The 15,624-nt window shown below is 42.9% G+C and overlaps 1 protein-coding gene and 1 long non-coding RNA gene across 4 annotated transcripts in view; one reads left to right on the top strand and one right to left on the bottom strand.

Moving 5' to 3' along the window:
* The first annotated feature begins 2,323 nt into the window (after positions 1–2,323).
* Positions 2,324–8,935, top strand: LOC129636943 (uncharacterized). 3 transcript variants are annotated; one of them, XR_008707227.1, is made up of 4 exons: positions 2,324–3,471; positions 6,464–6,566; positions 6,732–6,797; positions 6,960–8,935. It is a non-coding gene; the product is annotated as an uncharacterized LOC129636943 (long non-coding RNA). The 3 variants fall into 3 exon arrangements; XR_008707225.1 differs by lacking the exon at positions 2,324–3,471 and having other exon boundaries at positions 6,424–6,566; positions 6,736–6,797; XR_008707226.1 differs by lacking the exon at positions 2,324–3,471 and having other exon boundaries at positions 6,424–6,566.
* Positions 8,936–12,099: 3,164 nt separating this feature from the next.
* The window catches only part of SORCS3 (sortilin related VPS10 domain containing receptor 3), a 466,176-nt gene continuing 462,651 nt past the window's right edge, over positions 12,100–15,624 (bottom strand). Inside the window, exons 27-28 of the mRNA XM_055561093.1 lie at positions 14,811–14,971; positions 12,100–14,029 (exon numbers count right to left, since the gene is read on the bottom strand). Of these exons, the coding sequence (XP_055417068.1) occupies positions 13,965–14,029; positions 14,811–14,971 (226 nt within the window). The 3' untranslated portion in view covers positions 12,100–13,964. The remainder of the gene's footprint in view (positions 14,030–14,810; positions 14,972–15,624) is intronic.

Here is a 15,624-nt window from a genome sequence, read left to right as displayed (position 1 = left end):
GCTGTGGTCAAAGAAGTGCAAACAGGCCCAGGGGAAAGCCAGGAAATTGCTTTCATACTCAGCTCACTGCTGTAGCAGCTCTCAGCTAGTATATTAAATTCATTACAGGATGGGGTGTCTCATTTGGTACAAACAATGGCCTGATAAGACAGAAAGGGCAGACATCATTTCTCTTCAAAAGCTGAATCCTTTTTTATAGAAAAGGAAATATGCCAAGATAGATGGAATAACTAGCCAAAGACAACCAAAGAGTTTGAGAAGACTTGGAACTAGAATCTAGGACATGTGATCTCAGTTCCTTGTCCATTTCTGCTGCATCTCTCTGTCTCTTGCCCCTCTCATGGTGAACGGGGAGAGAAAAGTGGTGATAGTACAGTTCCAGGTTGTAGAGCAAACACATGGGAAACGGGGAAAGTAGAGGAAAATTGAGCTGGACTCACTAGGAAGGCTTGCTGAGGGAGTCACAACTGGGCTGGATTTAGATGGATGGAGAAAGTCTGAGAGTTTCTCAGACTCAGGTAGTCCAGAGACTGTAACAATCCTGGGTACATCTGAGGTATGGCATGTGGATTATTCTGGAGAAGGGCTAGATTTTCAGAAGCAGCTGTGTGAATGTGTTGGGAAGAGTGGTGTAGCCGTCTTTCCTCTCACTTATCTCTGTACCCACAGCATGCCCTTCTCTAGCTTCTAAATTCAGCTGTAGTTTCTGGTTGCATTAACTCCTGAATAATTGGTCCCACATGGTGGAGAGTTGCATGAAATTGCTTTCCTCCACCAAGAGGAATAAAGCTCTTTCAACTCAAGATGCAGACGCTATGGAGCAATGGCAGGATTTTATAGAAATAAGATGGTGTAAAATAGGACAGTGTATCAAAAATGCCCCACTCTTGTCTCAAACACTCCTACCTGAGTGGTTCCCAAGAGTCTCACAGAAAAAGACAAAGGGAAACCAATGACTACTTTCTTGTACCTAAGACCTGGGCCACAAACTGTAAATGCAGCATGTTTTAAGAAACCTGAGTGATACCTATGACTTAGCCTTGATATTTATGAAGCCTCTCTATCAACCTTTCCCGTAAGTACCAGTGAAATCACAGGATATAATGGCTCAATCTATTTTATGAAAATACAAGAATGCATACAAAAGAAAACTTTTTGCTGAGGACCAGCCACCTCGTAGCAGCAAAGTGACCCCAAAAATTAACCAAGGAAGTTCAACCAACCTGTGTTCTAGAATCTGAACAATCAGACCACTTTCTCTCCTTCTTTGAAGAGAAGTAGGGACAGGGGTGGAGAAGGCAATGGCAACCCACTCCAGTACTCTTGCCTGGAAAATCCCATGGGCAGAGGAGTCTGGTAGGCTGCAGTCCATGGGGTCATGAAGAGCTGGACATGACTGAGTGACTTCACTTTCACTTTTCACTTTCATGCATTGGAGAAGGAAATGGCAACCCACTCCAGTGTTCTTGCCTGGAGAATCCCAGCGACAGGGGAGCCTGGTGGGCTGCCGTCTATTGGGTCGCACAGAGTTGGACACGACTGAAGTGACTTAGCAGCAGCAGCAGCAGGGACAGGGGAATCAATGGGAAGTTTCTGTCAATGAGAAACCACTAGGCTAAGCTAAGACACCAGGTGATTATAATAGTTCACAACATGCAGATCAGAAAAACAAACCCAAGTGGACAGCCTGGATTCATGTTAGAAAGCTAAAGGGACCCTGGCATGGTAAGTTTTGATGGGGAAGGAAGCGTTAGAGGAAAGAAGTAGATCACAGGGCCTGGTATTGGGTGCTAGGAGTTTCTACACAGATATTCTGCCTATCCCAACTTTCATCCTTCTACCTACACCTTGGTTCATCTTTATTTTTAGGAATGGGTCTTGTAGTGAGTTGAAATGGTGACCCTCCAAAAGACATAACCACGCAGACCCTGTAAATGTGACAGGTTTCTTAGCTGGAAAAGGGATCTTTGCAGATATAATTTAAGGATCTCTGGATGAGATTAATCACCCTAGATTAATCAGATGGACCCTAAATCCAATGACAGATGTTCTTATGAGACAGGAGAACACACAAATGAGTCATGTGAAGATGGAGGAAGAGACTGGTGAGATACAGGTACAAGCCAAAGAATGCCAAGAATTGCCAGCAGGCAGCAGAATCCAGGAGAGAAACAGGAGATGAAGTTCTCTTCAGGGTTTCCAGAAAGAGCCCAAACTTTGCCACACTCTGATTTTGGACTTCTGGCCCTAGAACCGTGAGGGAATCCATTTCCATTGTCCTCGGTTACCTGGTATATGATAACCTGTTAGAGCAGCCCTAAGGAGAGGAATACAGCCAGTTGGGTGATGTTCCGTGGGAATATCCTTCGTAACAGTGGTGTGGGTGGATGGATGAACCGCCAGGATGCTACTTGCTCAGGTTCCCCAGCCATCGGAAAACAAGCTTACCCACCAGCACGGTAACCTACACCACAATGGGGGGGCTTCCAGAGTTCCTCTAGGGCCAGCCACCCCACACACAAGATTCTGGCTTTGGCCCCCAGGCAGCCCTGGGGCTCCAAAATATCCCATTAAACCCAGCTCAGGCACTTCTCAGGGCCCCTGGGAAATACACTCAAATGACAGAGACGTTCTCCTTTTTGGCAAAGGTCTTTCATCGAGCAATGCTGAGTGTATTTTCCATCATTCTCATACCACAGTGAAGAGACAAACCCTGTTGGTGTGTGTTCGCTGAGCAAGTAAAAAAAAAAAAAAAAAAAAAAAGGCAGACGTAAAATGCAGCAGCTTGGTACACCCAGGGACTAGCTGGGGCTTGGAGCGTCCATGAATCTTAGCAGTAGCCAGCGAAGTGTAATTCAATCTTTTTAACTTTATGATATATATTCATGTCAGTGGCTTTAAGATAAGGAAAAGACTTTAGTGAAAAATGAAACTTCTGACGAATAACTTGGAGGACGTTGAATAATATACAAATATTTCTTTCTTCACAGTCAGAGAGATGCCAAATCCTGCTGAATTTTCAGCCCTGTCACTCCCATTCTTTTCTAAGGAGAACAATTTAGGAGGAGGAAAGAAAAGAAACCTTGGCATTTGGGGAAGAGGGAGGGAGGGAGGGCGGAGGGGGAGGGGAGAGGCCAGGAGAAAGAAGGGGAGGGAAAAAACTCAGCATGCCATAATTGAAAGATCCTAAAAGATGCAGGAAAATTGGCACATTGTTGATAATAACCATAATAACAAAGTTAATGATAGGCTCCTGGAAGGCCCTTGCTTGGACTCAGATTTTTTATAAAGAGAAGGAGCTGTTCAGCTGGCAGGCAGGGCTGCTATTTGAAATGCAGCATTCATCCTCCAAAAGCCCACCAGCCTCCTCACTGGCAGGGCTGCTCGTCTCCTTCACTGTCCCAGCCCTCGGTTTGCCTCTACAAAATTATTGCTATCTTGGCTCTTTTCGGAGACTGGACAAAAGAACAGGTGGGGTGTGGGGTCAGGGGCTGTCTTTTCTCATTGTTTTCCATTGTTTCCTACACTAGGGAGGAGAGGCAGCTCTGGGTTGACGAATGGGCTGCAGCAGGGACCCGATGGCCGAGGGGACTGAGGAACACTCCTTGGGGGTCTGAGCCTCCCTGCACTGCTTCTACCTTAGCAAGGAGCCCCTTGCACCCTGACGTGCAGGTGTCCTCAGTTCAGTCGCTCAGTCGTGTCTGACTCTTTGCAACCCCATGAACTGCAGCATGCCAGGCCTCTCTGTCCATCGTCAACTCCCGAAGTTTACTCAAACTCATGTCCACTGAGTTGGTGATGCCATCCAACCATCTCATCCTCTGTCGTCCCCTTCTCCTCCCGCCTTCAGTCTTTCCCAGCATCAGGGTCTTTACAAAAGAGTCAGTTCTTCGCATCAACTGGCCAAAGTATTGGAGTTTCAGCTTCAGCATCAGTCCTCCCGATGAATATTCAGCACTGATCTCCTTTAGAATGGACTGGTTGGATCTCCTTGAAGTCCAAAGGACTCTCAAAAGTCTTCTCCAACACCACAGTTCAAAAGCATCAATTCTTTGGTTCTCAGCTTTCTTCACAGTCCAACTCTCACATCCATACATGACCACAGGACAAACCATAGCCTTGACTAGACGGACCCCTGTTGGCAAAGTAATGTCTCTGCTTTTTTAGTATGCTGTCTAGGTTGGTCATAACTTTTCTTTCAAGGAGCAAACATCTTTTAATTTCATGGCTGCAGTCACCATCTGCAGTGATTTTGGAGCCTAAGAAAATAAAGTCTGTCACTATTTCCACAGTTTCCCCATCTATTTGCCGTGAAGTGATGGGACCAGATGCCATGTGTCCTAGGAAAGCACAGAAGGGTGAGGGCAGAGGGTATGCTCACTTAGGCCCCTCTAGATGTGTCCTATTTCATTTTCTTCATAAGACAAAGGAGAAAATTGAGGCTTGGGAAGATAAGCATCTCACCCAAGACCACACAGGGAGGAAAGGCAGAAACTGGAATTGAACCAACATGGAAGCCCTTCAAAGGCTAAATCCTTCTGATAGCATCATGAGTCTGCCCCCAAATGTGGAGGCAATGCCCTAGCCATGTCTGCAGTGGGACACGATCTCTGAATTCTGAGAGCTCAGAATTCAGAAATCCACTAGGTTTGGAAAACCATTATAAATATTTGATGTGACTTTCACTTCATTGTAACAAAGGGAAGTTATGTGATACACTGATAAATGCTCATAAAAAACATATACTATAAATGAAAAATTGTTTAAAGAGCTGCTGGGGCTAGTTTGAACATGCTTACCTTCCATTTGATGTCTCCTGTGGGTCACCGCATCCAGGTCCATGGCTTCTATAGCTTCAATGCTGAACCTCTAGCTGTCACCCTTGTATCAGATGGTCAGCTGGGTGCTAAATCTCAAGGAAGAAATTTGCTCCAAGTTTCCCTTCTTTTCAAAATGTCTTCTAGCACTAGGCAATGCCTCCCTCAAGCTGAGTTCTTCACCTCACCGTTCATGCAGAATCCCTCACCATGTTTGATAGCCTTTTAAAACCTTAATTGGTGTTGTTTGGTTCCAACATTTGTTAACAACGGCAAATTACTTACAGATGGGACGGTGCCAGCAAAATTGCTCAACAAAAAAGTTTTTTTTTTTACTTTTGTGAAAGGAATAAGACAAAAGAGTAGCACAGAGCAAAATAAGAGCCCATTTATTTTGCCAAGAATCTTGAGTAATGATTTCCTGTATCTTTTTAATACTCATTGTGAAAGACCTAAGTAATTAGTTTCTTTTTCCATTTATAAAGACCAATAAACCATTCTCTCATAGATATTATGCTACCACAAGTCTCTTGAAATTATTGTGCATCTTTGACCTATAAATGTTCTTACTTTAATTATGCTTAATGATCAGTATTGAAGAACAATCTCTTATGATTTTTTAAAAGTGTATTAAAAAGGACTCTAGTGAAATACCTGGAAATCTACTAGATCTTGAAAACTTCTATAAACATTTAATGTGATTTGCACTTTCTTCTTTATTTTTTTAAGTTATGAAGTGAACATACACTCATCAAAAATATTTGAAGTTCATATAGAAAATACAAACTCTCCTGTGCAAATAAGGTCAACATTTTTCTAAACTTCTGACTTTTTTGTTATTTCCTAGTTGTTTTTCTAGCCAATTTCCTACCATTCCCTCATTCCCATTCATCCTCCTGTTCTGCTACTTCCTCAACTTTTAGAGCGCTATCACTTTGCTAGAGAAAGAAAGGAAAGGAACATGCTACATACAGAAAAATGTGAACAAAGACCAACATATTTAATGCCTAGTGTAAATGCCATTTACTTTGCTAATTCTTTCTCAGTTTTTACCACCATCCTTCCTCCGGATGGCAGGATTATCCCTCTCCATCACTCTATTAACTCTCTTTAAATTATCAGAGCATTTTGTCCCCTGAGAAAGTGCTAAAGAAAATTGAATACTTACAAGAATGTAAGGAGACACGGGTTTGGAGACCTGTTAGCACCCATGGAAATGATGGCTGCCTCTTTCAAAGGGATGCTTTTGAAAGGAAGGTATGAAGCCTGCCAGTTGTTAAAAAGCCTACCAAGATCTGAGTTCCACCGGACTTGAAGCTTTTCCTCCCCCTACCTGCCCTCCCTATCGCCTGAATGAGGCTCCGACTTGATCAGTAGGCAACCAACATGCCACTAATTAGGAGGCATGAGGCGTAGCAGAGGATGATTAGCTCGTGATGAGCACATGCTGCCTAGAGTTGTCTTGTTACCATTATAAATAGATTAGAAATCTGGGGAGCATCTGTATTCTCCCCTCACAGAGGAGAATCTGAAATTGACAGGTTGAAATGAGAATGTGTCAAGGAGAGCTTTGTAATTGACAAAGATTAACTTTATTTCTCTCACCTCATCTCTCTCCTCTTCTTCTCTTGGCACCCCACCCTCAGAATATCCCAGCTGCCAATGGAAGAAGCCCAGCAATTCTCTAATTGAACCATAAGATTTTGGAAGGTCAGTGTAAGAAAACCATTCTGGCGTTCCAAGGACCAGGTGTGTTGTTTATGGAGACAATTATGTGCTGCCCGGGTGATTGTAGCTGGAAACCAAGAAAGACAGATTAGTGACAAGAAAAACAATTCTGTTCTGTCTCTGTTTCCTTTGCATGGCCTGCTTTCTCTTCATACCCACCATGCTTGAACACACTCTTAATGGCAGCCAGTCCTGGACCATGGGCAGTGACAACCCTGCAACTTAAAAAAAAAAATTCTCAACGTGGAAGTTGTAAGTTAAGTTTTATTTGGGGTCAAATGAGGATGTTAGCCTGGGAGACAGCATCTCAGATACCTCTGAGAAACTTCTCCAAAGAGACAGGGGAAGGTTAGTATGTACATGACTTTGGCAAAGGGGAAGGACATGCACTCAAGCACACATTTTTTTTTGCAGGGGTTTTCTGCTCATCACAAGGATCAGTCATCACCATGAAGTATTTTAGTGCTTTTCTAGATATGAGGCAGTATAAGAATTGGGCTCACAAAACCAGCTCCTGAAAATATCTAACTATCTGAAGACCTGTTCTGCCAGGTTTTCCCAGAGCACCGACAAGCTCATTTCTGCCCTCCATCCTGAACTCCTTTCAGGGGGTGTTGTAGGCCAGCAGCTGCAGCAGCATGATTTAATCCTTGTAGAGGTAAATGGCAGGCACCCAGGGCATGTGCCAATTAATAGCCGACAACACTTTGCAAAAGAGAATATGCAAGAAAAGACCCTGTTGTGTAAGAAGAGGCTTCTAGGAGAGGCTCCAGGAGGAGAAGCAGGGCTTTCTTGGTGTGGCGAAATTCCTGGAGTCCAGCAGTCTTCAGCACATGGGACTCTCTGCCACAGACATTTCAGCAGAAGTTTCTGTTCTTCACGGACTGGACCACATGCTTTCTCAGGAGCAAATCACTGGAGGCCCCACTTTCTCTAGCTCATTTCTAATGGCTGCAAACAGCACCTTTCCCCAGAAACTAAGCCATAATGACAGATGGCATGTGTGCCTGTCATGATCTATTTTCTTCCATCTTTGCTGACATTTTGGGAAGAATCTGTCTCTTGTGCTCACTCTCTGAAAGAGCTCTTCTTAAGCTGTGACCAGAGTCAAAGGCAAGAAATCACTTCTTTGGTACCTCCATTTATATAAAAGGTATGTTTTTTACAGATAATTGTTTTATCTGATTATTTTTCAATGCATGGAGATAAACTCAATCAGTGACCCTCAGAGAGGCTTCAAGGGACACCAGGACCTAGAAATGTAGATCACAAAAGCTTTGTATGCGAAGCGAATATAAATAAGAAGCAAGTTATATTATAAAGGTTGGAGTAAAACCATAAACAAGCATGGCCAAATGGTTTACCTCCAGTAGAGTGGCTCTCTCCAGGGCATCATTGCATTCTGCAAGTCTAAGCATGGCGCAGGACCTGAAAACCTCCAGTCTTCAGTTTTATGAGGCATTTCTGACAGTCCTGATTGGAAATTTCCATTTCTTGTCCCCACCATATAGTCCAAGTAAAATTAGATCAGTTACATTCACATCAATAACAAAAAGCAATAAAATAAGCAGTGACTTTAGGGATCAAGGTGTAAATAGTGGATTTTAACCAAAAATCTCTTCCTTTCAGCTGGGGATGATGACATGTCAAGGAATTCTGAGTTCTTTCTCTAGCAGAATGGCTCTTGGCAAGAGACTGGTCATTAACTTTTATAACTTGAGGCCAGGAATGACAGAGGAGAAGGATCTAGCACAATACAACTAGAGCTTCTCAGATTCAATTACTTTCTGCTAAGGTCCAGTTATTTCCGGTGTGTTTACTCCAATTATTGGTTCCCTGATGGCTCAGTGGTAAAGAACCCTGCTGTCAAACAGGAGACGTAGGTTTGATCCCTGGGTCAGTAAGATCCCCTGGAGAAACAAATGGTAACCTACTCCAGTATTCTTGCTGGAGAATCCTATGGACAGAGAAGCCTGGAGGGCTACAGTTCATGGGGTTTGTAAAGAGTCAGACATGACTTAACAACTCTACATGAGCACTCCAATCATTCTATTTGATCACTGTTCCAGCACTTCGAGGTAGATGTCATTATTGTCAATTTATAGATAGGGAAACCAGACTCTAATGATGTCATTGTACCCCTCCAGGTCTGAAATAATTTAAAAGCAGTACTGTCAAGTTTTTTTGTTTGTTTTTTGTTTTTGTTTTTGAGATTTTGAGTCTCTGAATAAATTGAACACTGGCAGAGACTCTCCTATTTTGTATACAACATCCCATTGGTTTCTCTTTGAATGAACTGATATTTCATAATGATAATATGGTCTGAAAACACAGAGGCAAAGAGCAATTTAACTCTGCTACTGTCAAGTTAATGGTAAAGAAGCTAAGCTTAAGGACCTGGTGATGCAGGTACTTTGGGAGGTAATTGTTGGGCCACATCTGGTCCCCTTTGGCTGTAACATTGGACCAGACAAGAGAATTTGGCAGGATCTGGTGTGTGTCAGGATGAGGCATCCTCACTGCTTATGTTTGCTCTCTGGCCATCTGAACAAAGCCAAATGCTTTGCAGGGCAAGCAGCAAGGTGTGTGAAGCTGGAGCCTGGTAGCTGTCTGCTGAGAAGCCTTCCTTCAATCCAGTGAGGGAAGCAAGGACAGCAGGCCATAGGCTGCTAAACAGGTGGGGCAGCAGGGAAATGGCAAGTGGAGATGAGCCCTTGAATGATGAGCCCACCTGGGAAGTCAGATTCTAAAGCATTCTGTACATTATGAATATGGGGGCCACACTGCATACCCAATCAGACTCTCTGCTGACTCTCGACAAGGGCAGTTGGATCAGTTCTGCATTTGCTGAGGAGGTACGTGATAGAAATAATACTGCCCTACAATAAGGAGGATATGGATTCTATCTTCAGCTCTGCACTCATCTGTAGTGTAGCCTTAGAGAAGTAACTTTCCTCTCTGAGTCTCAGTTTATCCCTCTACAGAAGAAGAGAGTTCACCTAAGCACTCCTGAGTACCGGTCTCTTGATAACTGTGGAACTGGCAATGTGTTTTTCACATCTGTGGAAATCAAAACTAGCCAATGAGGAAGACCATAAGGTGTTTTCCTTTTACAAATGTAGAAATTGTGGTCTAGAATGACTTGCTGACGGTCAGAGCTCTTCTAATTCCTGGCTTACTATTTGTTGCAGGGCACAATCCATCACCACCCTGACTCACAGTGTGATTTGCTTTAGGTAACTCAATCCAGGAACTTGCCCAGAGTTGCAGCTGTTGCCCAGGAGAAAATGAGCAAATCTGGAAACTGTTCTCACTTCTGTAGGCCAAGATGCCTTGTATCATGGTAACAGGGGCTAGGGGAGGTGACTTTTACCCCAGTGACTCTTACTCTCGCTAAGCTATTTTAGTGGTAGACAGAGTAGTGATTCTCGAACTTCAGTGCACATGAGGATCCTCAGAGAATCACTTTATGGTGCTGATTCTGGGGCTCTGGCTCCAGAAGGCTTCTGTAGGCTTACTTCTCTGGTCTAGAACTCCCTTAGAGAAGACAATTCCCATGCACAGAGAACCCTCACCACTAGTGAGAGATCCTGCATAGAACTCACTACAAAGCCAGTCACACTCTCTGCCATTTGCCTTTCTCTGTCTACCACCGAGCAATCTGCCAGGCCCATGCTGGTGGTGGGTATGGAGGCTATATTCTAAGCATGACTTTGCTCCAATGAACCAATTGACTCATTCCATTTTACTACTGTATTTAATTTTCATCCTCTTTAATCTGGTGAGGCAATTTCATCAACCAGGACATAAAATGAACATGGGAAGAACTCAAATCTCATGGAAAGCAAAAGCCAATTCATTTAGAAAATTCTCCTTTGACTTAGGATAGCACTATTAGACACCCCACATTATTGGAGAAGTTCAAAACCATTAAAAATCCCTTAAAGATGGGGGCCACTTTATATTATGAACCACTGAGGTTAGACCCAAAACCACCACTTCTTTAGAGGTACCATAAATGATATTCTCAATATCTGTTAATTTTTTAAAGGTGTGTATAACTCAAGAAGAGTTATAGCAAGAATAATACATAATTTTAAAATGCATTCACAGAGCAAAAGAAAACCATCAGTTTTATCCTTCAAGTGAGTTCAGAAAATACAATTCCAGGATAGTCACTTATATCCAAAATATGGGATACCATTGACCAAAACTTCTGGTTTCTTGGATCCATGGAAATTTATCTCATATTTTGAATACTAAAACATTAAAACATCTAACTATAGCCCTTATTCTAGGTTTTGGTTCACTCCTTACTACCTAATATGCAGGAGAGCCACTCATTCCACCTTCCAAATTCCTCACTCAGTGTGGGAAAGAGATTTGTTGCTAGTTTGATGCATCAATCAGAATAAACAAGGTTTTAATAAGGGATATATGACTTACTTCATTCTGTATAACAGACTCTAGATCCATCCACATATCTACAAATGACCCAATTTCATTCTTTTTATGGCTGAATAATATTCCATCGTATATATGCACCACATCTTCTTTATCCACTCATCCGCCGATGGATATTTAGGTTGCTTCCATGTCCTGGCTGTTATAAACACTGCTGCAGTGAGCACGGGTGCCTGTGTTCTGTGGTGACCTAGATGGGTGGGCAGGAGGGCCAAGAGGGAGGGGATAGATATGGATATAGACATACATAGCTAATTTATTCTGTTGTACAACATTGTAAAGCAACTATACTCTAATTTAAAAAAAATAAATAAATAAATAAAAAGGATATATATCTTGTTGGTTTCCTCTCCTCTTTTCATTACTCTTTGCTGAAATCTTTCAGACCTGAGGTGGAGTCCCACCTCTACTACTTACTGGGAGCTTGTGTCAGACTCAAAGGCCTTGGAATTATAAGACTTCTGCTCAAAAGTCCTGGCCACAAATATTTGGGATGGGAAACTTGGATCCTGATTCAAATGGACCATCTAATGAAAGCTCCCCATGGGGTCACAGAAAATGAATAGGTAGACTAAACTGAACTATTGTCCTCAATTCTTCTTACCCTCCCTAGATTGGAATTATATATCTACACCTTTTGTCATGTAATTCAGTAATGCCTCGCACCAGTGTCTATTTCCCTAGCCGCTTAATATTGAACATGGCCGTATGGTTTTCTTTAATTAATGGAAGGTCAGTGACAGTAATAGAGGGGCCATTTTGAGCCAAGGCCTTAGAGGATAGCGTCTGCTGCTGGTCTCATTTGGAATTCTGTGATCTACCGTGAAAATAACATCCTGGGGGGCTGCTGGTCTCAGAATGATAAGCAGACTTGAACCAACTGAAGGGTGCATTCAGGAGAGCCTGGTCAACCCCAAGTGAGCTCAGCCAAATCACAGCCAACCTGAAGACTCACAAGCAAAACATCAATATCTGTTCTTACATACTTGTCAGATTCTTTTACCCATGGAGAATTATTGCAGCAATAGTTGAATGATACAATAGATAAAGACAACGGCCCAAAGAGAGAACTCTCAGCCAGGTATATAGCTTTGATGTACAAAAATACATTTATTTTCAACAATTTCAAAACCACTGTCTTTTTTTTTTTACAGTAGAAATATTCAAATGGAACAATAAAACCAAGAACAGTATATGTACATATACTGTATATATAGATATGACTCATGCATTTGTATTCCAGTGTTTAGTACAAGTATTGCAATTGTCTGCCCCATTTAACCCTTGAAATGAAAAAGCAGGATCTTTAGAAATAGTCCTAATTCTATGCTGTAGCCAGTCCAGTTTCTCGAGGTCACATTCTCTCAATGTCTCACAGAGAAGGATGTGAACAATATCCCACAAAAATGGACAGGTACAAAATTCAGCCTCTCCTCCCATATATATATACAGTATACCTTTTCTTTAAAACAAGTGTGCTCAGGCTGAGTCCAAAGTAAAACAATGCTACAGCATGGCTTCAAGCAACCCTCCTAAAAAGAATTGACATGTGAAATGTGTGAAGGGCTGGGGAGCGGGAGAACACTGGCTTTGAAAGTTACTCGCCCCAGATGCAAGAACTATCTTAAGAGAACTGAAGGCAGACATTTGACTGTAAGGAAGTTGTGTACATCTGACAAGCAAGTAGCATAGCTTTGCTAAAATCAACTTTGACTAAGATCATTAAAGGCTAGACCCCTATTTAGCCTGCAGGGTTTGCATGGTCACATGATTCCACTCGTGCCAGCTCCCTTCCCACCTCTAACTTCTCCCAGGCTGAGGCACTCACTGGACTTAACCTAGTGCCCAAGGGTCTTTTCTGAGTTACGAATAGCCAGAGAATTCCCTGTAAGCACTATACAATTCCATGGAATCCAACCAGAAAGCAGGATGCCATTTTTTTTTAGATCCATTGCCTGGCTTCTTTAGAGAAAACCTCAGACTGATAACTATCCTCAACCTCATTTTTCTGGAGGGGAAGCCTTGTTTGCCCATCTGGGTTTCAGTTTGAAGTCTCTAGTGGACTTCATCTTGCAACTTCTTCCACATCACGGATGGGACCAAAAACTCACACATTCTATGATGTTACTCTTGTCCTCCCTTTACCAGTTATTTGTTTCAAAGAAGTACTCCCCCTCCCCACTTTATATACAGAAATAGAAACCAGTGATGGCAGGGACACAGAGATGCAAGAGTTAAGTGCGACAGACAACTGGGGAGCATCCAGAACCCAACACATCAAGCAGGCCTGGGGGTGGTCAGCTCCAAAGCTGAGTGCATAAGCCAACAGACGCATCTTTCTTTTTTCAGTTTTCTTTTTTACTAAACATTAAATTATTTCTCAGGAAATAAAAAGCTATTTACATTGTAATTATATACAATAAGCCATCTGCAGCCTCGCAATGGACATGCATGAGGCAGGGTCTCTTCTGACAGGTGTGTACTTTCTACAGCCACCCTCACTCCCCACCAACCTACCTTCTGCAGATCTAGCTGGGAAATGGTTTCTGTTTTAGGTGGGTGTGCTGGGAGGGAGGAGCTGGGTACTGGTGGTTTGGTGTGGTACGGGGCAGGGAGAGGATGGGAGGTTAGTGGAAAACCAACCCAACTTAAAAAATAAAAAGACAGATCACAGGGGAAACAGGATTTCTTGCACTATAAATGGCAGAATGAAGTAAGAAAGCCATGGGAAGACGCATCCTTTGCCCTTAGCACAAAAAAAAGGCCATTTATTCTTCGTGGCTCATAATCAGCTAAGTATGCTTTGCCTCCCAAAGCTAAGCATCTGCCTGCTATTCATGGGGCCCTTGGTAAACAATAGGTAAAAAAGACACTTTCATTTTTCCATAATAAGAGTAATAGGAATCATCAAAAATAAAAAGTCAGAAAGATGGTTGACCACGCGGCTTCTTGGTGTTAAACGCTAGTGCAGTTGGGGATCTCCTTTGTGCTTTCGCTGTTTGCAATGGTGGCAATGCCTCCTGCAGGGGAGAGAAGACACAGGAAGGTGAGATGTGCATGTCACAGGAGGATGGTCTTTGCTTTATTTATTGCTAAATACCAAGCCACCTTGTTGTGTGTTTATCAAACAGGGCAGCTGGGTGGTCTATCCTATCAGTTCACTGCCTTATCGAATCTGTGTTTAATGTTTGCCCTCTCCCACGCCAGCACACAGGGTAGCATCAATACCTTGCCATCTTATACTCTTGTGATCGCAACAGTACTAGCCAATAGGAATCGAACACTTATTATGTGGCAGGCACTGTGCTCATGACATACGCCACTTTATGATCACAACAATCTTACAAGGCAGGTAATGTTATTCCCATTTCACAGATGAGGAATATGAGGCACAGAGAGACCACAGAACTAGCAGACTGACAGAGCAAGAAAATGAATCCAGGGCTCTCTGATGGCAGAGTCCCTATTTGTGTGATTATTAGGATGCATAATGTTTTTGCCTTAAAGGAAAAAAAATAAAAGTCCAATAGTAGCGGGTAGTTGGCCTCAGCCCTCTCCTACTCAGACTCCAGCACTTTGGATCTTGATCGACTTTTAAGAGAAAAAGTTCTGCCAATTTCATGTGGTCAGAGGAGGCAGACACTTTAAAACCTGGTTATGTCAGGTTTTATGTCACTGAGGCAACTGCTTGTTTTCCCCACCCTCCAGACTAGCTCTACCTAAGGACAGGCCACGTGGGCTGGCTGACTCAGTGTCTGGAAGACAGAGGAATCAGGAGCTCAGGGATTCCAGCACACATACCTATGACCCGGGTGTCCAGCTCTTTGTCCAGCAGTTCCTCGGGCTCGGTGAAGTCACTGAGTGTGATTTTGGGGGCGTTTTCACTTTGGCTCACTGACCCAATCATCTCCTGCTCCTTGTCATGTTGGACTTGAGCATAGATGTTAATCCAGGGTATTTTCCTACATGGGACAGGAGCAAAATCAGATTATAATCACAGAGTGTGCCACACTGAGGCAATTGGAAATCCTGGGTGATAATGGGGAGGAGGAAGCTATAGGATCAAAGTCAGGGAAAGGGGCTGGCCACCCAGATACTGTCTTCACGAGGTCAAAGAACATAAGGAGGGACCCAGATGCCCAGGGGAGTTGTAAACCACAGAACTCCCCAAGAAATTCACCTTTTTCTGGGGCAAAACCAGCAAGTGTAAAGAGAAGGGCAATACTATTGACCAGCTGTGCATTCAGTTCAGTTCAGTCGCTCAGTCGTGTCCGACTCTTTGCGACCCCATGAATCGCAGCACGCCAGTAAAACCCTTAAAACATTTACCAGTTATTACATTTATAAAGGAGCTGAACTTTGAGACTATGAGGTGGCATCACAGTGAAAAGACAGCTTTTTCTAAGTTTACATCAGTTTAATTAACTCACATTGGTTTCCTTTATAAATAGGAGAGGAGATAAAAGACTTATAGCCACTGTTACCATTTTCAGAACGCCATCCATGGACCAAGTATCATAAATACTTTCATAGTCAGTTTCCTCATCTGTTCAACAGGAATAACAATAGCTTTCTCTTAGGATTGTGGAGAGGATTAAGGCAAGGATTGCTGTTC

The sequence above is a fragment of the Bubalus kerabau genome, chromosome 22 (assembly GCF_029407905.1).
Source record: "Bubalus kerabau isolate K-KA32 ecotype Philippines breed swamp buffalo chromosome 22, PCC_UOA_SB_1v2, whole genome shotgun sequence".
In the NCBI taxonomy this organism is placed as follows: Eukaryota; Metazoa; Chordata; class Mammalia; order Artiodactyla; family Bovidae; genus Bubalus; species Bubalus kerabau.
The sequence above is the reverse complement of the archived record's forward strand: the minus strand, read 5'-3'. Positions and strand labels throughout refer to the sequence as shown.